The sequence below is a fragment of the Conger conger genome, chromosome 12, assembly GCF_963514075.1.
Source record: "Conger conger chromosome 12, fConCon1.1, whole genome shotgun sequence".
Classification (NCBI taxonomy): Eukaryota; Metazoa; Chordata; class Actinopteri; order Anguilliformes; family Congridae; genus Conger; species Conger conger.
In genome coordinates, this window is record NC_083771.1 from 3,937,552 (window position 1) to 3,962,422 (window position 24,871).

A 24,871-nucleotide genomic window follows, 5' to 3' on the forward strand; every position below is an offset into this window, starting at 1 on the left:
TTCTTGAGTAATGGGCACTAATATATAACATCAAATGCGTAAAAAAACCAAATATAGTATGGAGTCAAATAACAAGGCTGTTTTCAAGTCCTAGAGAGGAAATCTACAGTTTTAGCAGACTGACATGATTCAACAGGCAGGCTCTCATCGTGGTGGAAAACGGCAGCACGATGGACCTCATAACTACTGTTAAATAGTGGCTAAAGCAAGGGGTCCAAACGCACCAAGAAGCCAAGCCCAAACAGACAAGAATCTTTCAAAATGGCCGTGCCTCTGTGGGGTGAAGTGTACGTGTCTCGTGAGAGGAGTGTATCTCTGTACGTGTGGAGGGGAGGGGGGTGAGGGTTCGGTGGAGTGTATCTCTGTACGTGTGGGGGGGGGGGGGGGGGTGAGGGTTCGGGGCGGCGGTGAGGGGGTGTGTGTAGATTCAGCCTAGCATGCACACTTTTTCTCGCTGGGCGGGGGAGCCGCCAGCTTGCTGGCTCCGTCCCCGTTCGGCGCCTCCTGGGCGGGCTTGTCCACACACTGCTCCATGCGCTTCATCACCAGGTCCAGGAGCGTGATCACCGCTTTGTCCACTTCAGAACCCGTGGCCGCGCTCGTCTCGAAGTACGGGATCCTGCCAGAAACCAGAGGGAACGGGGTGTGGACCTCTTGTTCATGTTCTCCGAGCGCTGCTGATGGCTTCGGTACACTACGTGGGTTGTGCACAATACGGCTCTTTTTGCAGGGACAACCGAGTCAATATGAGTAAAGCTGATATTTATTTTCCAGTAAATACTTTCATGGCACTACTTACAAGGATGCTAATGCAGCTAGAATATGCTTAAACGATTAAGTATTGGCCGAATAGAAGAAAGTGCATTTAGTTTTAGTTTAGACTGCTTTCTTTACTCATCCTTATCAGGTGTGGAACATTTTTTGTGTGACATGTTTTCATAGTATTGTTGTTATCATGATATAATCTTTTTTTGATAAATACAGTATGATGCTTATGAGCTTTACAGTTCGTATCTCATACAAAGACACTTTTCCACTTCAAAAATCACAATAGGTTGTAACAAAAGCATTCATAAAGATCTGTAAGCAATTCAAGAAGTTGAGGAAAAAATTATGTGTAATGCGTACCTTGGTGTTGCATTGTAAAAAAAACAAGGAAAACGTTTTCTGGATACTAAACTGTTTTTTTCATATCAGGCCAAATATATAGGATGTCAAGATATACAGTATAATGCAATTTTTTAATATATCTGTTCATCACAGAATGGTTCACTATTGATAACAATATAAAAGGCTTTTAGAATCAATGCCTCTTTCTTTACCGCTCTGGCATTTTCATCATTACGGTTGCTGTGGAAACTGACATCCAACGTTTAAAAGAAGCGTTCTTTTTGTAAATGGTAAACGGTTGGCATTTATATAGCGCCCTTATCCGAAGCGCTGTACAATTGATGCTCATTCACCCAATCATACACACACTCACACACCTAAAAGCGATTGGCTGCCATGCAAGGCACCAACCAGCTCGTCAGGAGCATTTGGGGGTTAGGTGTCTTGGGACACTTCGACACACCCAGAGTGGGCTTGAACCGGCAACTTCCTGACTACCAGAAGAGCACTTACCGCCTGAGCCAATGTCACCCCCTTTTGTATTTTGACAACTAGTCAGTGTCATTCTCAATGGGAAGTGAGAAATGTGCCCAGTTTGATGGGCGTTCAGTTGTATTCATAGTGGTAGAGTATAGGCCCCACTTACCCGTACTTGTCCGCTAGCTCCTTGGCTTGCTTCTCTTGTACTTCTCTCTGATCTGCCAGGTCCGCCTTGTTGCCGACTAATACTATGTCTGGATTTTCACAGTACGCATTGGCCTGGAGCTGACCTGAAATGCACAAATGAGTCGTGATTCATTTGGTTGTTTGAAACAATGATATATAAATGGCATAAAAGACTGAAAAGTTGAAGAAGAAGAAGTGACGTTCCATTTTAAGCAGAGGCTTTCATGGATCTAATATTCCCATTTCTGTTCACAACTCATGGATATAATATACCTGTGCACTGTACTTAAATCATAACAGTCTATCTAACTGTTATTGTTCTGTTATTTAAAGCTAACAAGCTGCATTACCTTATGACTGGAAAGCAAAACGCAAAGGTAAAACATCTTCAAAGTATCAATTTGAAATGAGGGGTGGCACAATTGTGAGGTCAGCTGCACTGTCGCCTCACAGCAAGAAGGTACCCAGTTAAATTCCTGACCAAGCTCCTTTCTCCCTGTGTCAGTGTAGGTTTTTTCTGGGTGCTCCGGTTTCCTCCCACAGTCCAAAGACATGCAGACTAAGCTAACTGTAGACTCTAAACTGCCCATAGGTGTGAATGTGTGAGTGAATGGTGTGTGGGCTTTGTGACTGTCAGCCTGCTCAGGGGTATCCCTCACTCTCAGAAATAAAGGCATAAAAACATGCTGTACATTATGTACAAATGCTCGTGGTAGGGGTATCCGCAGTACCCTGTAGGTGCATATAATTGTGCCATTATCCAGTAATAGAGTATATCATTCATTTGTAAATTATGAAATTATGAAAACCTACTAATTTGTACCCAAAGAGAACATTACTGTACGTCCGGGGTATATTATGTGAAATTTGATTCTTGAAGAACAAAAATGTACCTCCACTGTCACTTTATTTCTGAGAGTGCAGTCTCTTGCCCATTTACTGGGATAGACTCCATCTCCCCAGTAATACTGACCAGGAATATGTGGTTTAGAGGATGGATGGATGATGGATGGATGGATGGATAGATAGATAGACAGACAGACAGACAGACAGACAGACATGAATGAATTTCATGGCCTTAGAAGGCAATGCCAATCACAAATAATTAAAAGCATAAAAGAAAAGTGGTGAAGTAGCATGTTTGACATGCGCTATTTACAGTTGATGACATAGCGTGTTTTGACCCTCGGGCTCTTGCGCTATGTGACTTACTCATCCAGTTCCTGACATTCAGAAAGCTCTGTTGACTGGTGAGATCGAACATAAGCAGGAAGCCCATGGCATCTCTGAAGAAGGCCGTCGTGAGACTCCGGAATCTGAAAGACACGGAGAACAGCTGTCTAATGAAAGGGCACTGTGCCACTCCATAGTACATTACACTGGCACAACCACGGTGGTTATACGGTGTAATCGCTGTTCAAGTAACCTGGCCATGCAAATACACACGTATGGATCATTTCTGAATGCTCACACTGAAGTAATCTGTGTGAGCGGTGTGACAGGAAAGGGCATGTCTCATTCGAGTCCCTATGGAGTCAGTGTGAAATGACTGTAGTGTTTGAACTCCTTCAGAGGAGAATGTTTTTAGCATCCTCTCACTTTTGCACAACAGGGACATTTCGTCTGTGTGCAAATCCTGAACTCGGGAAAATGCACAACTGAATGACTCCAAACACTAGTCAGGGTGGCAGGTTATGCTGCATTTAACAACAAAATGTAAGACCGGTCATACTAAAGTTCTTACCCAGGGAACCTGAAAAACCTGGATAAACCCACCAGGAAAACTTAATGAAAATCAAGATGATAAGGAATCTGAATTTCTCGCTGAAAATTCAGACTAACTGGCCATTAACATACATAGAATTCAGTACACCCAACTTAATTAAAGAAGCTCCAAACAGAAAGTGATTCATGATCACAGTTAAGAGCGAGACAGTGTGAGCCCCTTAACCTCTGCATGTGGGTCGCATTGTGGTCCGGTTCTGACAGTGTGACCCCCTTAACCTCTGTGTGTGGGTCGCATTGTGGTCCGGTTCTGACAGTGTGACCCCCTTAACCTCTGTGTGTGGGTCGCATTGTGGTCCGGTTCTGACAGTGTGAGCCCCTTAACCTCTGTGTATCACGGTCACGGTCCCGTTCTCTGAGGATAGCTACCTCTCCTGCCCCGCCGTGTCCCAGAGCTGAAGGTGCACTTTGAAAGTCTTCCCTGTGGTCCCATTGGAGTTGGTTGCCGTGTATACCTGAACACCCCCAGAGAAACACACAAAAATAATTACATTGCAGTTATTTAGCTGACGCTTTTATACAAAGCAAAATACAGTTGATTAGACTCAGCAGGAGCAATGTGGGGTTAAGGGCCCAACAGCTGTGTGGATCTTATCGTGGCTACACCGGGGCTTGAGCCACCAACTTTCCGGTCCCAGTCAAGCACTTTAGCCACTAGGCTATAGGCTGCCCCAGTCAAGCACTTTAGCCACTAGGCTATAGGCTGCCCCAGTCATGTACCTTAGCCATTAGGCTATAGGCTGCCCCAGTCATGTACCTTAGCCACTAGGCTATAGGCTGCCCCAGTCATGTACCTTAGCCACTAGGCTATAGGCTGACCCAGTCATGTACCTTAGCCACTAGGCTATAGGCTGCCCCAGTCATGTACCTTAGCCACTAGACTACAGGCTGCCCCAGTCATGTAAGTTAGCCACTAGGCTACAGGCTACCCCAGTCACGTACCTTAGCCACTAGGCTACAGGCTGCCCCAGTCATGTACCTTAGCCACTAGGCTACCGGCTGTCCCAGTCATGTACCTTAGCCACTAGGCTACAGGCTGCCCCAGTCATGTACCTTAGCCACTAGGCTACAGGCCGCCCCAGTCATGTACCTTAATCACTAGCCTACAGGCTGCCCCAGTCATGTACCTTAATCACTAGCCTACAGGCCGTCCCAGTCATGTACCTTAGCCACTAGGCTACAGGCCGTCCCAGTATCAACAGCACTTCCAGCGCACTCCAACACCCACACCAGTCTCATTCTTTGCACCAAGATTTAAATAATCAGCTGTGGATTTTTAGCAGGACCTATACTGTAAAGGACTTGCTAGAAAACAGTTCAGATGATGACATTTAAGGTGAGTCTGATTATGTAATGATAACACAAGCAATATGCGGCATATGAAGCACAACTACAGTGCATTTAAGTGTTATTACTGTAAGTTTCAAGAAACCCGTAATTACTAGAGAAGATTTGTTGGAGAATCCCATAATGTCAGAGGTACATGGGTAAAATAAATAAAATAAAAATATATAACACTGTGAATACTATTCATTATTCATACATCACAATGCATGTAGAACTAGCTACGAACAGTCTTGATTCTCCATTTTGTTTCACTATGATTTTTATAAACTAGCAAAAGTAATAAGCACAAAGTGATTAACTTGATTACCGTTATTAGCACACAAATGTCTTTGACTGGAAAGAACACTCAAATTACAATACTGAGTATAAAACCAGAACAGCTTTCAGAAAGCTAATCCTGTTAATTGGACCGGAATAATATTTTTACACTTAGTTCACATTTGTGGGACTTGAGGCAACCCATGTACGTGTTTTCACCAACCCTGCCTACATGATAACCTACAGTAACCCTGGCAACAGTGTGTCACAGACGCATGACGCCAGTGGCAAACTGCGCAGGATGTCAACGGCAAAACATGTGACTGGTGTTATAAGGGAATGCAAATGCTCTCTCATTATCGCAACGTGTGGACGAGGTGCGAGGTACGAGGTTAGTGCGCCCTCTAACACTTTCACTCTGACTGCGGAAACGAGGATGAAGAACGGGAGAATAATAATCCTAACCCGTGAGTCACTGCACTAATGTATTCATCCGTCGAGAACAGGAGGGATAAAGACAGCAATGTTCAAGACTGAAGGCCAATACGGAGACCTACACACACACACAGGTATACGTGCAAGTCATTCCACCGGCTAACTTTGTGTCCGGAAGTAAACCTCTGTTTTTACCCTGTAATTCTTTAGAAGCATCCAGACCGAGCTTCAGTGTGTTCTAATGGGGGAACATTAAGTGCCCAGGCTTGGGAATGTATTCTGAGTCGATCCCCTTGTTTCCATGGGTCTTCTAAATTGTCTTTGCTGTAGAATTGAGTTGTATCTGACACTGTATCTATACCGCACTTATTTTAGTCATAACCTATACCATACTGTACATTGCTATATACATATAAATAGCCATTTGGATGTATACCAAACATTGTTTTATGATCAGTGGTCCAGTGCATGGCAGTGGTCCAGACCACTATGGCAGCAGTGTAGTATAATGGTTGAGGAACTGGGGATGAGAGTTTTATTTCTAACCGCGATCAAGCCTTTCTACAAGGTACTTCTTGTGCAAGGTACAAGATCTGGCCTTGAGGAGGTACTTAGCCTGCATTGCTTGAGTAAAAATACCCAGCTGTAAATGGACTGTATTTATATTGTGCTTCTATCCAAAGCGCCCCACCGTTCAACACAACCAAGGTGGGGAATTTACCTGCTAACCCTCCAATTGCCAGACAACTGCTCTTATCTCCTGAGCTGACACTGCCCCCCTATTAAATGGGTTAAAGGCGTTTTGACATACATCCAAGGCTCTCTGCATACAAGCAACTGCTAAGTCTGGGTTAAAATCCACAGTGATGTTACGCTGAAATGTGCAGACCTGAAAAGACAAAAATGAAGGGAAAAATCCACTTACCACTCTCTTTTCCCTAAAGTCTATTCCCACTGTGGTGATGAACTTGGGGTTGAACTTGTTGTCTGTATACCTGTAGAGGAAGGTGGTCTTCCCCACTCCAGAGTCCCCAAGAGCTAGGAGCTTGATGAGGTAATCATAGTCACCATCAGTCATAGTGCTGACTGTGCAGAACCTGCGCGGAAGAGAACACGGGCCAATCACTGCGAGGTAGAGAACACAGGCCAATCACTGCGAGGTAGAGAACACAGGCCAATCACTGCGAGGAAGAGAACACAGGCCAATCACTGCGAGGTAGAGAACACAGGCCAATCACTGCGAGGTAGAGAACACAGGCCAATCACTGCGAGGTAGAGAACACAGGCCAATCACTGCGAGGTAGAGAACACAGGCCAATCACTGCGAGGTAGAGAACACGGGCCAATCACTGCGAGGTAGAGAACACGGGCCAATCACTGCGAGGTAGTGAACACAGGCCAATCACTGCGAGGTAGAGAACACAGGCCAATCACTGCGAGGTATTCTCTGTAGCTCCACCTTCAATTCAGCAACTAACAGTAGGATGGATTCAAATGTATGTCCATCAAAATAAGAAAGAGGAATAAATACTTGATGAACTTTACTGGGTTTTCTAAATGTTGCTGCATGCGAAGTGTAAAAGGTTGAAGCCAAATTTTGGCAACGCAGAATAATTGCAACATTAGATTACACTGTAGTCATTTAGTGCTTGTCCCTTACAAATAAACCAATAAATCAATTAAGATAATCAGAAGTCATGCCTGTTCCTGCCTAGGAAAAAAAACACAAAGAAAACAAAAAGACATGTAGGTCTGTTTTCTCACAAATGGAGGTAGCTAGAGGTTACACCAATGGTCCCCCAGTCTAGAGAGCTGGAATACAACAGGAACATCAAGTTGCTTGACCAGTCAGGACTGAAAGAGAATGATAATGTGATACTGATGGTGATTCCAATGATCTCAGTATTATTGATGTGGCTCAAGGAGGGGGAATTAAATGTTAAACTCAATTCCTCGGGTGATGAAGTTGTTAGTATTTCAGTTTGTATTAAACACCTGTTCCAAAATCAATGTTAACCTGCTCACAGATTATTAGTCTTGGATAAAAGCAAGGACTTCACTAGGACTAATTGTTCACTCAGACACACTTCACATACTGTCAGCAAACATCAGAAAAGATCAATCTCAAGCCTTTTGTCTTTGAACACACACAACTTGGAGTCATATACGGGCTAAATGACGCAAGAGAGAAAATGGAAGTCTCATGACTTGCTTTAAAAAAAATGACAAAAAAATCCCACATATGTTTGAACCCAAATGGAGGTCAGGAAGCAGGCTTGTGGAAGAGAACTGAGCATCCGCTGGAAGAAGAGGGGGAAGAACGGAGGACAGCTCCCAGCCCTGCGTCCTCATGACCAGCCGGGAGGGCCTCACTGCGCAGACAGAACTGCACAGTTCACCAGTATATCACAGGCCTTTGTCTAATACGTTTGGAAAGTAGCCAGGCAAGATGCATTAAAATGTGACGCATCGACATTGACTTCATTATACGTTGTGTATTTTTGCATTGTCACAGTACTAATAAGGTATTCTACAAGGCTAACTTAATTAGACCTTTGTGAGAAATATTGAATTTTCTCTCAGAGGGAGTATTTCTCAGACCTTCGTATAAGAGCTCACATTTGTGCTGTATGTAAAACAAAACCAAAAAAAAAGTAAAGCACAATAATGTCAGAGCTGGACATTTAAAAACAAACCTTGGAAAAATCAAACTGAAAGATCTTGTTTTAGATAAAGTCATTATCTCCTCATTAGTTCAGTGCATACGGCGTTGTTATGGCAAAGGCCAGCAGATAATCTCAGTGGCCAGGGTCTGATGTATGCTTCGTTTGTCTGGCTGCGTGGCGATGCGTGGTATATTTAGACTAGATCATGCGACGGACATTCCTTTCCAGCCACTGAAACACACAGACCCTTCTCATGCCATACTGCAGACCTGCTCACATGCTGTATCATAGGGCTGCTTCCAGGTTCGGAAACAGCTGGGCAGCTGGTTGACCGGTTAGACCAGCTCCATACTCAACATGGTTTGACCAGCTCAAGCTAGGTTTTGAAACAGCTGAGTAGCTGGTATTATACTATAGAGTAGCTGATGATAGCTGGGTGTACAAAGGAGGGCTACAGATTAATAATGTCTCCACGCACATGGTTATGGTTGCAGCTTGCAGGCCTCACAATTGCGTTTGGGGCAGTGCTTTAAAATGTGACTGTCCCTAAGCCCAATGGGAAACTACACTACAGTGTAAAGTATATACTGGCTGGAGGGCTGTTATATAATGAACTAAATGGTCATGTTACAACACCCATAAGCATTAAACATTCAGGCTCATTAAATACGAATGGTCTTTGAGTTGGTGAAAATGTGTGATAAGAATAAGGCGACTGAATGAGAGACTGATGCTTCGCTGCTACGGAAAAGAAGAATTTAAGACTTGGGTGAGACATAGAAAATCATCTTTTTAGACATTTTCTTGCCCAAGGAGTCAGTCTCACTGCTTATTTTTATGGAAGTGGCCATAGGAGTTCATTCATATTAAATCCAATGTTGAATATATAATGCGATCTTGGGGCAGTTCATACTGTAGTATGTAGCCTGTATCCCATCCAAAGTGTAGAGTTTGGAAAAAGGTAAAATATGCATTTATTTATTATTTTATGAGGGGATTGAAGAACAAGACACACCCTGCACTGCAGTAAGTTGGTCCATTCCCTTCGCAGTGCATCTTACATTCTCACTACAGGGGGCAGCCTGTAGCCTAGTGGCTAAGGTACATGACTGGGGCAGCCTGTAGCCTAGTGGCTAAGGTACATGACTGGGGCAGCCTGTAGCCTAGTGGCTAAGGTACATGACTGGGGCAGCCTGTAGCCTAGTGGCTAAGGTACATGACTGGGGCAGCCTGTAGCCTAGTGGCTAAGGTACATGACTGGGGCAGCCTGTAGCCTAGTGGCTAAGGTACATGACTGGGGCAGCCTGTAGCCTAGTGACTAAGGTACATGACTGGGGCAGCCTGTAGCCTAGTGGCTAAGGTACATGACTGGGGCAGCCTGTAGCCTAGTGGCTAAGGTACATGACTGGGGCAGCCTGTAGCCTTGTGGCTAAGGTACATGACTGGGGCAGCCTGTAGCCTAGTGGCTAAGGTACATGACTGGGGCAGCCTGTAGCCTAGTGGCTAAGGTACATGACTGGGGCAGCCTGTAGCCTAGTGACTAAGGTACATGACTGGGGCAGCCTGTAGCCTAGTGGCTAAGGTACATGACTGGGGCAGCCTGTAGCCTAGTGGCTAAGGTACATGACTGGGGCAGCCTGTAGCCTAGTGGCTAAGGTACATGACTGGGGCAGCCTGTAGCCTTGTGGCTAAGGTACATGACTGGGGCAGCCTGTAGCCTAGTGGCTAAGGTACATGACTGGGGCAGCCTGTAGCCTAGTGGCTAAGGTACATGACTGGGGCAGCCTGTAGCCTAGTGGCTAAGGTACATGACTGGGGCAGCCTGTAGCCTTGTGGCTAAGGTACATGACTGTGGCAGCCTGTAGCCTAGTGGCTAAGGTACATGACTGGGGCAGCCTGTAGCCTAGGGGCTAAGGTGCTTGACTGGGACCCGGAAAGTTGGTGGTTCAAGCCACGGTGTAGCCACGATAGGATCCACACAGCCGTTGGGCCTTTGAGCAAGGCCCTTAACCCCACATTGCTCAAGGAGAGGGATTGTCCCCTGCTTAGTCTCACCAAAGTCCAAAGCGGCAGCTAAATAGATTAAATAGATTTTGGGCGAGGTCCCTCTCAGCTTTCCTCTCTGTCAGATGCACTGTAGGCTCTTCCAGTTTGCGGCCGTCTCGCTGAAGTCACAAGCATTGTGAAAACACAAGCATTACTGACGGTACCCCTGGGGGTAAAGCAAGAGTTTTTTTTTGGGGGGGGGGGCAGTGGAATAAATGAGGTGTGATGCCACTTTGACCTAATTGAGTTTGTTCTGATTTCAAATGGCCAGTAATCAGGAAAGGGGTCCAAATGAAAATTTCTTCGTGAAGCAGCCTGATACTGCGGAGCAATAAGAGCGGGGCAATCCGTGAGAAACACTGCAGTCTGTAGGAAAAGCAATAAAGGCAATACAACCACACTGGACTGGGAGGGATTGTACCTGTTACTAAATGCAGTTTGAACAGTCATGTCTAATACAACATAACATGAAAAAAAGATTTTTTTAAATTTTGTTATCTGTTATCTGTACATGTAAAATGAAGCTGCATATAAAAGCTACGGTACATTGAAAATCGGCAACAAAAAACAAACAAATGATTAATTGCATGAACCTAAAATTTTACTTCAGTTGGTTACACCTCATTGAAATTAACCTAGAGATTTTCAACTGAGAGCTTACAAATATAGGACTAACAAACTTAAGTAAATATTTTACATTTATCCAGTGATAAACACCGAGGAAGGATTGTGTCTGAAACTCGATTAAAGGTTGTTTGCAACATATAGTACGGTAAATGGTTGGCATTTATATAGCGCCTTTATCCAAAGCGCTGTACAATTGATGCTTCTCATTCACCCATTCATACACACACTCACACACCGACGGCGATTGGCTGCCATGCAAGGTGCCGACCAGCTCGTCAGGAGCATTTGGGGGTTAGGTGTCTTGCTCAGGGACACTTTGACACACCCAGGGTGGGGGATCGAACCGGCAACCCTCCGACTGCCAGACGACTGCTCTTACTGCCTGAGCCATGTCGCCCCTATGCAGGAGTTTAATCTCTTTTTTAATTTTCTTTGTACATCAGGTGACAGGTCATGAGGTAGTCACACATCAGGTGTTCAAACCTTATTCCCTATTTAAATTTATCCAATCAAACTTTTTTTCAGTGTGGTTTCTCAGAAGTTTCCCACAACTAAAACTGAATAAAAACCCCCCAGCCACTTACCAAGTACCTACTAAATGCCAAGGTCAGGTATTAACCTTTTCAAGTGCGTACCCTTCGGATGTAGAAACTCTGGTCTATGTGTATGAATACAGGAAAACTGTATTCATACACTTGCCCATGGCCCTGTCATCCTGCCCTTTCTTTGTGCCATTACTGCACTGCACTGCTATATTGATGAATACAGAATGTGCAGTATTACCATGTTAATACCAGAGTCATTCGCTGTTTACCAAAGTGTGATCAGGCGGTCTACACTAGAGTAGATAACTATGAATTTGATGATTTGATGAACATATACACATTTGTAAGTCATGTGATTGAGAGTAATACATTGAGAGTAATAAATAATAAACGTTATTATTTTTTTCTGATAAATGCCTGCTTATTTTCATCTGTTAAAAACGGGAAGATCAGTTTCCACATGTCCTGGCGGATTACGTCCAATGTCCGTTTTCCTTTCCTAGGTTATGCGTTTCAGCTAAATCTATAAAGAGCAGAAATCATCTAATGCTATCATTAAGAAAATTTTATTGACAAAAACTAAAAAAAGAGACCAAGATGAATGTAAATGAAAATGAATGCAAGTATGCTTATGCAGCAGTGATTTGGCTTTCAACCGCTGAGAATATTAAATAAAGTTTCGGTTCAAAAGAGAGAGAAAAAAAAGGGCCACTGCTTCCGGTTCCTTGCCATTCCCTTGAGGAAATGCGCGTAAATCCATGTTTAATTTTTTGCAGTCAAGCGACTATTAACACATAGAATGTTTCAGCTTTGAAAGCGTGACTAAAGAATAACCCACGGGCCCCGTGTCACTTCCATCTTGGGTTGAGAGCTTTCTTCCATTACATAAATCAAGCGTACGGAGGGAGGTACTGACTTTCTACCACATCTCATTACCCTGCCTAAGTGTTCCCAAAAGCACAAAAGCACAAAAGCATAATCTTGTTCTTGCTGTTGCTGATTTCACAAGTGAAAGAGGCCATAAATCTCCCAACGCTAACCCACAACCTGACGAGTTCCTGAGAAGGCTGTAAGGATGTTCATCCACAAAGCTAGAAAGGCCTGGTGGCAATTTCAGCAATATTCCTCCATCAATCATTTCAACACAAAGGCTTAAATGTCTTTGTAAGTACCCCCTGTCCCCCCCCCCCCTCACAAGGCCAGTCACTGCATACATGTTTATGTGCCACATGCTTATTTTAAAGGATTGCCTGAACCAGAATGTACCATGACGAACTAAAAAATATAGAAAAATACTAGGAATTTGTAAATGGTTAAGTACAGTGTATCCCATACTATAGTACAGCAAATTACTACAGTACATTGTGACCATAACTGAACAGCACCCAGTTAACCCCAAAATAAAAATAAAAGAATCTAGAAAGGAACATCACTTGCACCATTATTGCATAAAAGCTACTTACTGCCTCTTACAATGTACTTAGGGTATGATAAAAGAAAATATTATTATAAAATGTAATAAAAATTTTTTATTGATATACTGTACATCTTTGGTCCTTTTGCTGAAGCAACAGCCCCATTATGAATCAATAATCTCCATCAATAACTGTTTAGCCTGGTGTCTCGGTGGCGCAGCCTGTAGAGCACTGACCGCATGCTCATTGCGAGCCGCGACGTCGGCGGTTCGAATCCGACCGTCTGACATTTGTCGCATGTCTTCCCCTCTCTCTCGCTCCCATTCTTCCTGTCTCTCTATACTATATACTGTCCAATAAAGCAGAAAAAGGCCTAAAAAATATCTTAAAAAAAAAAAAAAACTGTTTACCCTAACAGTCCTGGAGTCAAGAAAAGCTCACCACTGCCATGGTTTTCTTGTGTGTATTGTTGCCCACTTATCCCCCCCCCCCCCCCCCCCCCCACACACACACACACACACACACACACATGCAGGCATACACACGCACACAGTTACATAACACCGACGGGCCTGCACCGTAAACACTCCGGCACTATAAGAGACGAGGCGAACGGGTCTCTGAAGTGGACATGATGGAGCTCTAACGAATGCTGCCGAGTACAATACAAAAGCACATTTCAGCCTTGCACATGCGATTCTCGCCTGGCCCATTTTGATTTGTTTGCTGATTGGATTTTTGAACATCGCTTTGTCCTGTTCAACGCTGCTGCTTGTCCGGTGTATTACTCGTACATGACCCTTGACCCTTGCCCCCCCCCCCCCCCCCCTAACGTTCATGTTGCTTTGCCCCTCTGCTCGTCGTACAGTGACTCCGGTCATTTCAAGTGTTTCCAGCTGGAGCGCATCCTTCCGTCAGGACACGATTTGTCATTTTTCAAGTGCATGAAAGTATTACGACAAATTGAGAGTACACTAATGGAAGTATACAATAATTATTTTTCAATTTTTTCTAATTGGTGAAGCTATTTTAATGCCAGTTTAATTTGCATTAGTACTATTAGAGGTGTTTTTGATTTCACCTAGTTGTTTGACTTAGGTGAAAATGTGGGAAATTAGCACTTGTCCAGGATATTTAAAGAAGCGCATCGCTGTTAACACCATCCCTTCCAATGTCAGTGCAAATACACACACTTTAAAACGGGGAAACTGCCAGAATCAGAGGTGGAAATGCTGTGCATCAGATTAAATTACCATACGGTTCCTTTAGGCTTTTCTCCAGACCGAAAGTAACACCGATTATATTGACTGTTTAAATAGTACAACTTTGGCAGGAATCCGCTTGCTTGAGAGTCATTTATGGGCACAATTTGTTTTTTAAGCATGGATCTTAAAATAAAAGTCCCTATTTATTTGTCATTCATGAGCTACGGACCATGCCATGAATTTAATAAGTGCAAGTGTGTTTATTGAGCAGGTATTTGCTATTAAGAGAGAGTGTGAGAGTGCGTGAGTGAGTGAGTGAGTGAGTGAGTGAGTGAGTGAGTGAGTGAGTGAGTGAGTGTGTGAGTGAGTGAGTGAGTGAGTGAGTGAGTGAGTGAGTGAGTGAGTGTGTGAGTGAGTGAGTGAGTGTGTGAGTGAGTGAGTGAGTGAGTGAGTGAGTGAGTGAGTGCGTGAGTGAGTGAGTGTGTGTGTGTGTGTGAGTGAGTGAGTGAGTGAGTGAGTGAGTGAGTGAGTGAGTGAGTGAGTGAGTGAGTGAGTGCGTGAGTGAGTGAGTGAGTGAGTGAGTGAGTGAGTGTGTGTGTGTGTGTGAGTGAGTGAGTGAGTGAGTGAGTGAGTGAGTGAGTGTGTGTGTGAGTGAGTGAGTGAGTGAGTGTGTGTGTGTGTGTGTGTGTGAGTGAGTGAGTGAGTGAGTGAGTGAGTGCGTGAGTGAGTGAGTGAGTGAGTGAGTGCGTGAGTGAGTGAGTGAGTGAGTGAGTGAGTGAGTGAGTGTGTGTGTGTGTGAGTGAGTGAGTGAGTGAGTGAGTGTGTGTGTGTGTGAGTGAGTGAGTGAGTGAGTGCGTGAGTGAGTGAGTGAGTGTGTGTGTGTGTGTGAGTGAGTGAGTGAGTGAGTGAGTGAGTGAGTGAGTGAGTGAGTGAGTGTGTGTGTGTGTGAGTGTCTGTGTGAGTGAGTGTCTGTGTGAGTGAGAGTCTGTGTGAGTGAGTGAGTGAGTGAGTGAGTGCGTGAGTGAGTGAGTGAGTGAGTGAGTGCGTGAGTGAGTGAGTGAGTGAGTGAGTGAGTGAGTGAGTGAGTGAGTGAGTGAGTGAGTGCGTGAGTGAGTGAGTGAGTGAGTGAGTGAGTGAGTGAGTGAGTGAGTGTGAGTGAGTGAGTGAGTGAGTGAGTGAGTGAGTGCGTGAGTGCGTGAGTGAGTGAGAGAGAGTGGCACCTGAAATAGAAATGAATAAGAAAGAAGAGGCGTGGTGGGCAGGAAGGTTGCAGGTTGAAGGTTTTTGGGAATATGCAGAAGAGGAGTGTTTGAGGCATGGTTCTGTTCCTGAGCCTTCGCTACCCATAGCTCCATTTCCCATGTGATGTCATCACTGGTGTCCACCAAAGACTCATTCCAATGCCTTATTTTACTTCTTATTCTATATCTTTCCTTGCTTCTGACCTGGAAATCGAAGGTCCGCCATCTCTAAGGACATTCTAACAGATTAGATGTTCCTTCTAGGGGCAAGAAGTAGAAGTTATGAACTCCAATCTTGCCTTTGAGCAAGGAACCATCAGTGAATCCTTTGCGGAAGTTGTTTGCCTAATTCACATTTTCTCAATTTCCCTGTGTTCACTTATTTTTCCAGCCTCTCTCAATGGCTGGAGCTAGGAAGTAAAAAAGGAGCAAGGAAAAGAAAAAAGAAAAGGAAAATAAGCGATTGAAATGAGCCCCGTGTGTATCATCACATGGGAAAGTCTCTCTTAATTGCTCTCCAGACTGTCTACATGTATTTACTGTGTGCACCAGGGGACTTTCCATCCCTCTGTGGGGGCCGGGCCAACACCTGTAGCAGCACCACCTCCAGTCAGGCAGAAAGGTTAAGCGCCATGTGTCTCTGTGTGAGATCGATTCTACACAGAGATGGAGCACGGATGCCAGCAGGCCATGGCGTGATGAGTTTGGATCAGTTTATCCATTTAGGATAGTTCAGGTTGTGCTGGTACTGACGTGCTTTTAAACAAAACTTGAAGGCGACTTGTCAATGAGCAATTCAGCATGTGCAGTTGGTCTCATGGATTTTGTATTACACCAGCAAATGGCTCACGATCCTTACTCTTGCCTAGTTTGGCCTGAACTTGTAGCCAACAGAACCTGAATTCCAACTTGTGCTAAATAGCATTATTGATTGGCTGGAAATTCAATACACACAATGACTGGAGCAAGACCTAAACCCTATCGATACTAGTTCAATGAATATACATAGTTGTGCCATAGAGTTCCGAATATAACCCACAATAGACAAGTATAATATATACGTTGACCATTCAAAACCAGTTGTCATTTGCAGAGATTTTACAGTTGGTCAGTGACCAATCCCCTCATGGGAAGATGTATGTGTGAAGGTGGGACTATACCAGTATACTCCAGTATACTGGGCAGCCCCAGGGGCAGCCTTTAGCCTAGTGACCTAGTGACTAGTCGCCTAGCCCGTTTGATTTGTTTGCTGATTGGATTTTTGAGCATTGCTTTGTCCTTCTCAACAATGCTTCTAGCCTTAGCCCTTTTTGGTTTGTGAGGTGTATTACTCGTAAACCAACTGTAAGTCGCTTTGGATAAAAACATAACATATTATTATTATTATTATTATTATTATTATTATTATTATTATTATCAAATGTTGTAACTCCTACCCCATTTGAAGCCAAAAAAGAAGAGGAAAGATTCTGCACCAGTCAACTTTGGACTATGTTTTGTCTCAGTATTTTGCCACAGAGGTTGAGTAGGGGGAACTTTTCTACTTGTTTGCTGCAGTGGCCAGGTGATTCTGTTCCTGCTGTTGCTACCTGTACAGTCTGAAATTATTTGAAGACATTTTATATTGACACTGTACCAAACATTATTAAAAATCTGAGCATGATGGCTTGGAATTTGGAAAATGTCATTGCTTAAAATCCAGCTTATTCTCTCAAAACTTTGGATATTGGTTTTGGGACCGGGTCACTGTAGTTATAATTCAATTCATTACTTAAGCCTCTTTCCAGAGGATTGGGTTTTACATTTAAATGACTTAGTTTTCTCAAGACCACAGAGTTATTCATTATCTAGGTAATAAATACAATTCAACATGACAGCTAGGGTATATGATATACACAATATGATATGATGGAGCCTGGCATTTTTGAGGAAAGGCTCTCAAAAGCAAGCGAGAGCAGCTGCTTAAGAGGTGTGTTTAGTATGACTGCAACGCTCAGTAGGACACTCTCCGCCATTTTCAGTGACATTCACTGAGCCTTTATCCGCTAAATCACTCATAAAGCACGCTACGTGTTCCGTATGCCGAGGTGTGAAAGATGAAGAGGTCTACTGTCTAAATGCAGTATTTATGCTAATTATAGGGCAATTTGTGTGTAATTAAGGGTTTTATACAGACCAAAATGTTCCTGAAGCGTATGAATGAACAAAGCTTAAATGGTTTTGGCTGTACTGCTCCTTTTTCTTGAGAGTGCACAGTATAAAAGTAAATGTATGTTGAATGCAATCTCAGATGATGCACAAGTGGAGTTATATTAATCAGACCTAATTCTGCCAGGCTCCACGAAGCAGCATGTTTGACATTTCATTACATTAATGGCATTTGGCAGATGCTCTTATACAGACCGACGTACAACAAAGTGCAAAGTGCATACCCATAACCAGGGATAAGTGCCCTAGAGGGAAGTACCATTTCAACTGCCCAAACAAACATTGACCAAACAAACCCACAATAAACGGGCTGAATGATGAGGTCGAGTGAGCACCTTCTTTACGGTCATTCAGAGGTCAAAAGGCCATTCCAGAATGATCTATGACTGAGAAGCGATTGAGAGGGAGAAATTAATTTAAAATGATCGTCTCACAATATCGGCTGGCATTACACGTAACACCTATCTGCTTTCAATTCAAGTAGATTCAGCGGGAATCTCAATCTAATTAAACCGTGACGAGATCAGAAACAATCAAAATAAATACGGAAACCTGCAAAACACTAAAACCGTAATAATGCTCTTCATTGCTTATTCATCCCCATGGGGTAATTTGTCCTCTGCGTTTGACCCATCCTAGTTACGTAGGGGCAGTGGGCAGCCGCTGAGTTTAAGAAGGGCCTGTTTCCTGTCTGAGGGGGCTCTCTCTCCTCACAGATGCCCCCCCTTTCTGGTTTCTTTTTGGGTTTTGTGCAAGACAAATACTTTTCACACATCCACTCATCTACACTACTGACGATAACGACTTTCACACCACATTTTGTCTTTGTGTTAATTTAGTTTAATTTAATAAAGTCTCTCTTTAACTTGTAATTTCCCTGTGTGGTCTCCCTCATTTTGTCAGGTTGGACCATAACACTACGCTACAGGCTGCACCATGACTCATCATAAGCTTTGTAAAATCAGGCACTGGTGAAAGTACTCGGCCTATGGGGGCCACAATGCTAGCCCGCGATGAACCCGACCCTGATTGTCCCAATTATGACTGTGGTTGGTAGTGGCGCAGAGCAACACGTGATTGGTCACAGCAGTGCCTGGGAGGCAGTTATGCCCACGCCAGCAGTGACTGTATGTGGAGAAGACTGTGGTCTTAATACTGCATTCAATAATAATGATAACAATAATAATAATAATAATAATTACTTGTTTATCTGAAACTTTTATCCAAAGCGACTTACAGTTGATTAGACTAATCAGGGGACAATCGCCCCTGGAGCAAAGTGGGGTTAAGGGCCTTGTTGAACAGCCGCACGCATGTTATTGTGGCTACACCGGAGCTTCAACCATAAACCTTCTGCATCCTAGTCATGTACCGTAGCCAGTAGGCTACAGGCTGTGTTCACATAGTAGCGGTATGCAGTCGTTGGCAAACCGGGTATGCAATGTATTTCAAGGAGAAAGCTCTGCCTCTGCCAGTGTTTAATACCTCACACCACGACCCCCGTCTGCCGCTAGCTGAATTTTCCCAGCGTTTAGCTTCCTTCCGTAGCAGAGGGACAAACCGGATGTTGTTAGAAGCAACATGAAGAAATAATAATAATATAATTTTGTTATCTCTACTGTCTATTTACAAGCGCAGGTAATATTAAATCAAAGAGACAACAAGTCCTGTCCTACCTGATTCACGCTTGTATAGTACTAAGCGCCTTTTCAGATTAATAAAACCATCCCACCGAAGCGCCATAGTAACGTTTACCGCGTTTGTTTTCTGCGGTCATCACATATTCCGCATTAATGCACGCATTTTTTCATTGTCAACATGCAAGTGCTGCCAACTACCTCTGCTCCTCACTGTACTCATAGTGTTCAGTATTACAGTATGAGCTCTCCTGAGCTGAAGGAGGATGTCACTGGGATGAGAGTGGTCTATGAATGCAAACGGCCACTCAAACTTGGCAGGAAACCAAAACAAATGGAGCATAAAATTGGTTAAAATTTATGTTTATGTTTTGATGTTAAATATAACTATAACTTATAACTATAATAATAAGTTCCAACGTAATAAGCTCCAACTTAACCACTCGGCTACAAGGCAGCCTGGAACCCCACATTGCTCCCAGGGGGGGATTGCTCACTGCTTAGTCTAATCATCTGTAAGTAACTTTGGATAAATGCATCAGCTAAATACCTGTAATGTAATAACTGCTTGAGTGGACTCAGAGGCAGTGGCTGGCTGCATGCGCACTGGATCATATGATGTTCTGTTCTCACTGGAGCTGACCGAGAATGTGAGAGATGAGGCTGATAAAATAAGACTCGGGATTTCAAAAATTTGAAGGAAAAATCCATCAGGAATGTCTGAGATATTCAAACCACCCTGTCTGGCACCAACAATCATTCCACAGTCAAAGTGACTTGGATCACATTTGTTTCCTATTCCAACTGAGTGAATATTACTGTTATTACAGACATACAAAGTATTCTTTAGCCTGAAAGGCAGTCTTATCCAGGAGGACTTGATTAACATGTCTCAGATTTTACCCATCTATGCTGCTGGATGAAGCAGTTTAGTGTCACACAATGCTTAAAGATACAGGCCTGTATTTAATCAACATTCATCCATAACTTTGTCTGAGGCTTTTTCTGTACAAACTCAGCATGGTGAGGTGTGTTTTTGAAGAGTAACATACTACTTGCTCTCAATTGTCAAGACTTAAGGACTGTTGATTGAATCCAAATTGAATGCCAGAGACCCATTTTTGGCTATAAGCCCAATTAATTCACAATGAGCACCCCGCAACTGATTTGTAGTTCTCATTATTCAGGATATGACGTTAATCGAAGAACATTTTATAACTTTACTCAAGGAAATTATTAAAGGTTATATTGTTGCAAGATAGCAACCTGATGCATTTTATGAATGACTGACGATTTAGCTTGTGATCTATGATCTATAAATCATATGATTACTCTTCAAAGCACAGACTGTACCAGCCAGGCTCAGTCCTATAACAGAAATGTGTTGACAGTTTTTCTGACAACAATTTTTGCTGTTTGGGCTCAGCACTTTTGATTTGAAATAAAATAAGGAATATGAGGTAAAAAAGTGCAGAATGTCAGCTTAATTTGATGGTATTGCAATGACTGTGTATAAAAAGGGCTGTAATTCCTACACGGTTCACCCAATATGGATGTAAGTACTCTCAAATGAATGCTGACAGCCTGCCCTTTAACCCAATTGTTTTATTTACAATCCAATGTGCAGGAGTACAGAGCCAAAACATGAAAATGTGTAAGACGTAGAGTTACGTCATACTGCTTTGGAAATGTAGCACTTGATTTACTACATTAGAGCACAAGTCAGCCTTTCGCACAGATCCCTTTTTTATTTTTATTAGAATATAAATACATTTCTTTTAATCTCCACTCTCTGCTCCATGGTGAATTGTTGTGTAGGTAAGCTCCAACACTGAGGTGCTTTCATATAATAAGTAAATAAGTAAATAAATACATATAAGTAGTGTAGAGCAGTGGTCCTCACTCCTGAAACCTGTATCACAAAGCAAGATTATCCACTGGAGTAAAACCCAGGACCCTCCCAAATTTGGAACATGACTGAAGTTAAAAGAGCTGTTCCGGGATTTACTCAGTGCAGTTATCCAGCTAAATCGGTAATCCTGCTTCACGATACAGGCCTCTGGAGTCTCAGGATGTGTTGGCTTGTGTTGCTCTTAGTTGATCAATTAAAGGCGTTCATTACACAGTAAATTCACCTTGAAGAGATGGTGACTCAGGGCGAAAAGAACTTCAGAACCAGCAGCCTGTCGCCTTATATTACTTAAGTTTGATTGCAAATTAGGGTGTAAAGTCAACACTAACTGTTACGCTGCAACTAGTTTGTCTTTGTTCGGTTGCACAATTCATACTTGACCATAAGTTGGCCATAAACTAAAACATTGTTTCATACAGTGACGTTTCTAATATTGAGACCAATCACACAGGATTACAAAACGAATCGCTATTCTCGTATGCAAATTAAAGGGGTCATCTTGCGGAGAATGCGCTGCTCACTTATACCGCGCTGAATTTCTCATCCAACGCGTTTCCCAATCTTTCAAATTGATGCGGCTTTCAACAGCTGTTTTAGGAATTACTTTACACCCAGTAGGGAGTTGATGTAATTTAGAAGTTGTATCTTAACTCTACGTGGGAACAAAATCTGTTGGTGCAACTGGTTTAAATTAAGTTATGGGGTAACACTGAATTTAAGCTCAAACTATCCTACGTTTGAACTTCTGTTATACTGGTGCAACAGGCTGCTGGCATGATGACCACTGGTCTGGAGTGCACATATTCTCGTCTTCGGTTCTCGTCAGGAACACGTGGTGTGGCCAGCTGCTTCGTTTAATGCTCAAGACTACAGCTAATCTTGCACAGGGTAGAGTCGGAGGAGGACCTTTCATCTGCAGCTTTCACATGCAGTCCAGAGCCAGCAGGGGTGGCTAGATACGGATGAACACAGATCCCTATAACTGACCGGACCCTCCCACACACAGTCGCTAATTGCACATCGCCTGATGAGACTTAATATTTTGTTGCAAAAGCGATGTTCTACAAAGTTCTTTTTCGGCAATAACATAAATAAATCACTGTAATCTAAATGTGCAAGAGGAAATAAGGAGGGGCTGTGGTGAAATATTTCAAGTGTTATGCTTTACGTAAGTGCGTTTTTTCTTTCTGGTCCTAAATAGTTCAACTAACTCAATAAAACCACATTATTTTCTGCCGAAGTCACACGCTCGTATGAACAACATTAGGGCCTCTGTTTCACATAACAATGTCTGGCTTTCCATTACTACTGCAGACCATTGTGAGAAATAACTTTATTTGAGAGAGGGAAAGTTTTAACACTATGCAACCCACCATATGAAAAACACAAAAATAGAAAAAAGAAAAAAGATATACAGGCTTTGTAGTCAGCAAATTTGGCATTATTTGCTGTTTTTTTTTGGTCTGGAAGTCTGTTTCACAGCTATAAGTACCGGTAATTAAGTGGGTCACAAACAAGTCTTTTTCTGTCCTGCAGAAACAACACAGGCAGTCTTTACAGGCGGTCACTATGTCACATGCTTTTATTCACGAGAGAGAGAGAGAGAGGGAGAGAGAGGGAGAGAGAGGGAGAGAGGTTGTTTTGAAGTGACAGGCTTACTTAGTGAAACTGTTCATTCAAAAAGTTTCCTCAAAATAGTCAAGCAATCTAGTATGATAACAAGACACTTGTACTATAAAGTTCTCAACTGCTATTTCTACAATGAAATTGTATAATGAGTATCAAAACAGCCAACAGGCTGTACAAAGCTCTGAATGAACAATGTAAATACATTACAGACAGCAGTTTCCTTTGCATGGTACTTTACAATAACAAGAAATAGCAAATAACAGGTATATAAGATTAACAATCTTTGTTTCTCATTAATCCAAGTAATCCTTGGAAAGACAGTCATCATACATTGTCCCAGATCAAACAACTATCAACTTGTAGAATAGGGTGTGATCCCATTTCCAAATATTCTAAAGAACGCTTCAAACAACTATCCCCCACTGAGACATGCCCTGGAGACTTAAGTCAGGCTCAAACAAGGACGCCTCCCTTTCATTTTTTCGAGTTTGCTCTCTGCCGTTAGATCAGGAAAAGTCGGTCCTTACCGTTTGTTTTGGCCCCTTTAATGAAAACGTCCTTCAGCAGGGCAGATTATCTGCAGTGGAGGTAATAGAGGAACATCCAGCTGAAGCGATAGACACACCCCCGGCTGAAGGCGAACCCGAACAGCTCATGACTACTGGAGCTTCTCTTCCTTCTGCCATGGCAGTGGGTGGAGTCAGCCGGGGGGGGGGGGGGAGTGCAAGGCTGCCTATTGCACAAATCACCTTAGACATTCCCCTTTACAGCAGCGGATGCAGTCAGGGGCGGAATGGATCACTGTTTTCCAGTTCAACGTTGCCTACAGGGTACAGTTTGTATGAGGCTAGTTTTCTCTGTTTAATCCCCACACTTCCCAAGTCAGAATGGTAAGTGCAGAGCCTTCCCGTGCTACAGTGTCCTCTGCCGTCACCTGCCACTTCTGCTCTCTCTGCTATGAATCCCCAGCTATAGCTGGCGTTAGCATGTGGAGGGTATTAACTGTATTAAACCCAAGCACCGCATTTTCAAGCCCCGGTGTAGCCACGATAAGATCCGCACAGCTGTTGGGCCCTTGAGCAAGGCCCATTGCTCCAGGGGGGATTACCCTAGGGGGGTTTGCCCTATGGCAACTGTGGACGTGCTGCAGTATTTTCAAATGTTGTACAGGGGCATGATGTGTTTTTAGAAGCAGTGGGAAATGTCCACATTAAACATGCAAGCAGTTATATAACCTTTAACTTGCACAAATGAAATAAATTGATGATTCAACTAATTAAGTAATACAACTTCAAGTAGAATCATGTGCCTTAGTGCTGCTCTAAAACAAAGATCTACAGTACAGCTACAATGGCCTGATTTGCATCGGACACCCCTGCTTTATATGATGCATTTGTCTTTTTACTGCAGTGGCACTTAAGTGCTGGTTTTTGTTTGTTCTTTGAGATTGCTGACTGATTCAGACCCGACGCAAGCTAACTGCGTAGGCCACTGCTTTAAAGTAGTGGAGTTCTGAGGAACAACTCCATGTCCAGGAGTGAGCACCACTGGATCAAAGACATGCTTTTCATAGCATTTAAACTTCCAACTATGGTCATGTCCCTCATGACTCTTCCCATATTAGATCAACCAATTGGTTTTTAGAAATGTCTCTATTAGAATCTCAAACTGTACAATTAGTCACTTGACTGTACTGTAGGGAGTGTCTGTGCGGCCCCCTGAAGGATAACCAATGTGAGTTTAAATCCCTGCAGGTCACGTGGTGGAGACAAACTGGTGGCCTTTGCGATTGGGACAGAGACAGATGAGTCCGCTATTGAGACAATCCAGTTATGAAAAGGGTATACCTTCATACGGACACATGACCAAACTTCGTGATTTACTGAAATACTACAAATAACACTTATCCTCCGAGACAGTCTGTTTCATTTCATCAAGCCATATCTACCAAGAGCTCAAAATGCCCAGGTTGAAAGTCATGCTTGTGAAGTTAATTCTGTAACCAAGGTGCCCCACTATTGTCATGCATCTTAACTTCTGTTGCATTCTGTAGTACACCATTATTCCCTCCAGTGTCTGTCCATTGTATTTTATTACATCCTACTTACCTATAAGAAGATATAGAAATGTTGAGTCAAA

At 43.2% G+C, this 24,871-nt stretch overlaps 1 protein-coding gene across 3 annotated transcripts in view; it reads right to left on the reverse strand.

The window, feature by feature from the left end:
• Positions 1-406: 406 nt before the first annotated feature.
• The window catches only part of rab27b (RAB27B, member RAS oncogene family), a 40,861-nt gene continuing 16,396 nt past the window's right edge, over positions 407-24,871 (reverse strand). For 2 of the 3 annotated variants that reach the window (XM_061215615.1, XM_061215616.1), the window contains 5 exons: positions 6,527-6,698; positions 3,931-4,016; positions 2,989-3,092; positions 1,757-1,880; positions 407-619 (listed from right to left, as the gene is read on the reverse strand). In XM_061215615.1, the coding sequence (XP_061071599.1) occupies positions 433-619; positions 1,757-1,880; positions 2,989-3,092; positions 3,931-4,016; positions 6,527-6,698 (673 nt within the window). In that variant the 3' untranslated portion in view covers positions 407-432. Of the gene's footprint in view, positions 620-1,756; positions 1,881-2,988; positions 3,093-3,930; positions 4,017-6,526; positions 6,699-23,259; positions 23,377-24,871 lie in introns of those variants that run through there. The other variant, XM_061215617.1, reaches the window with a different exon arrangement.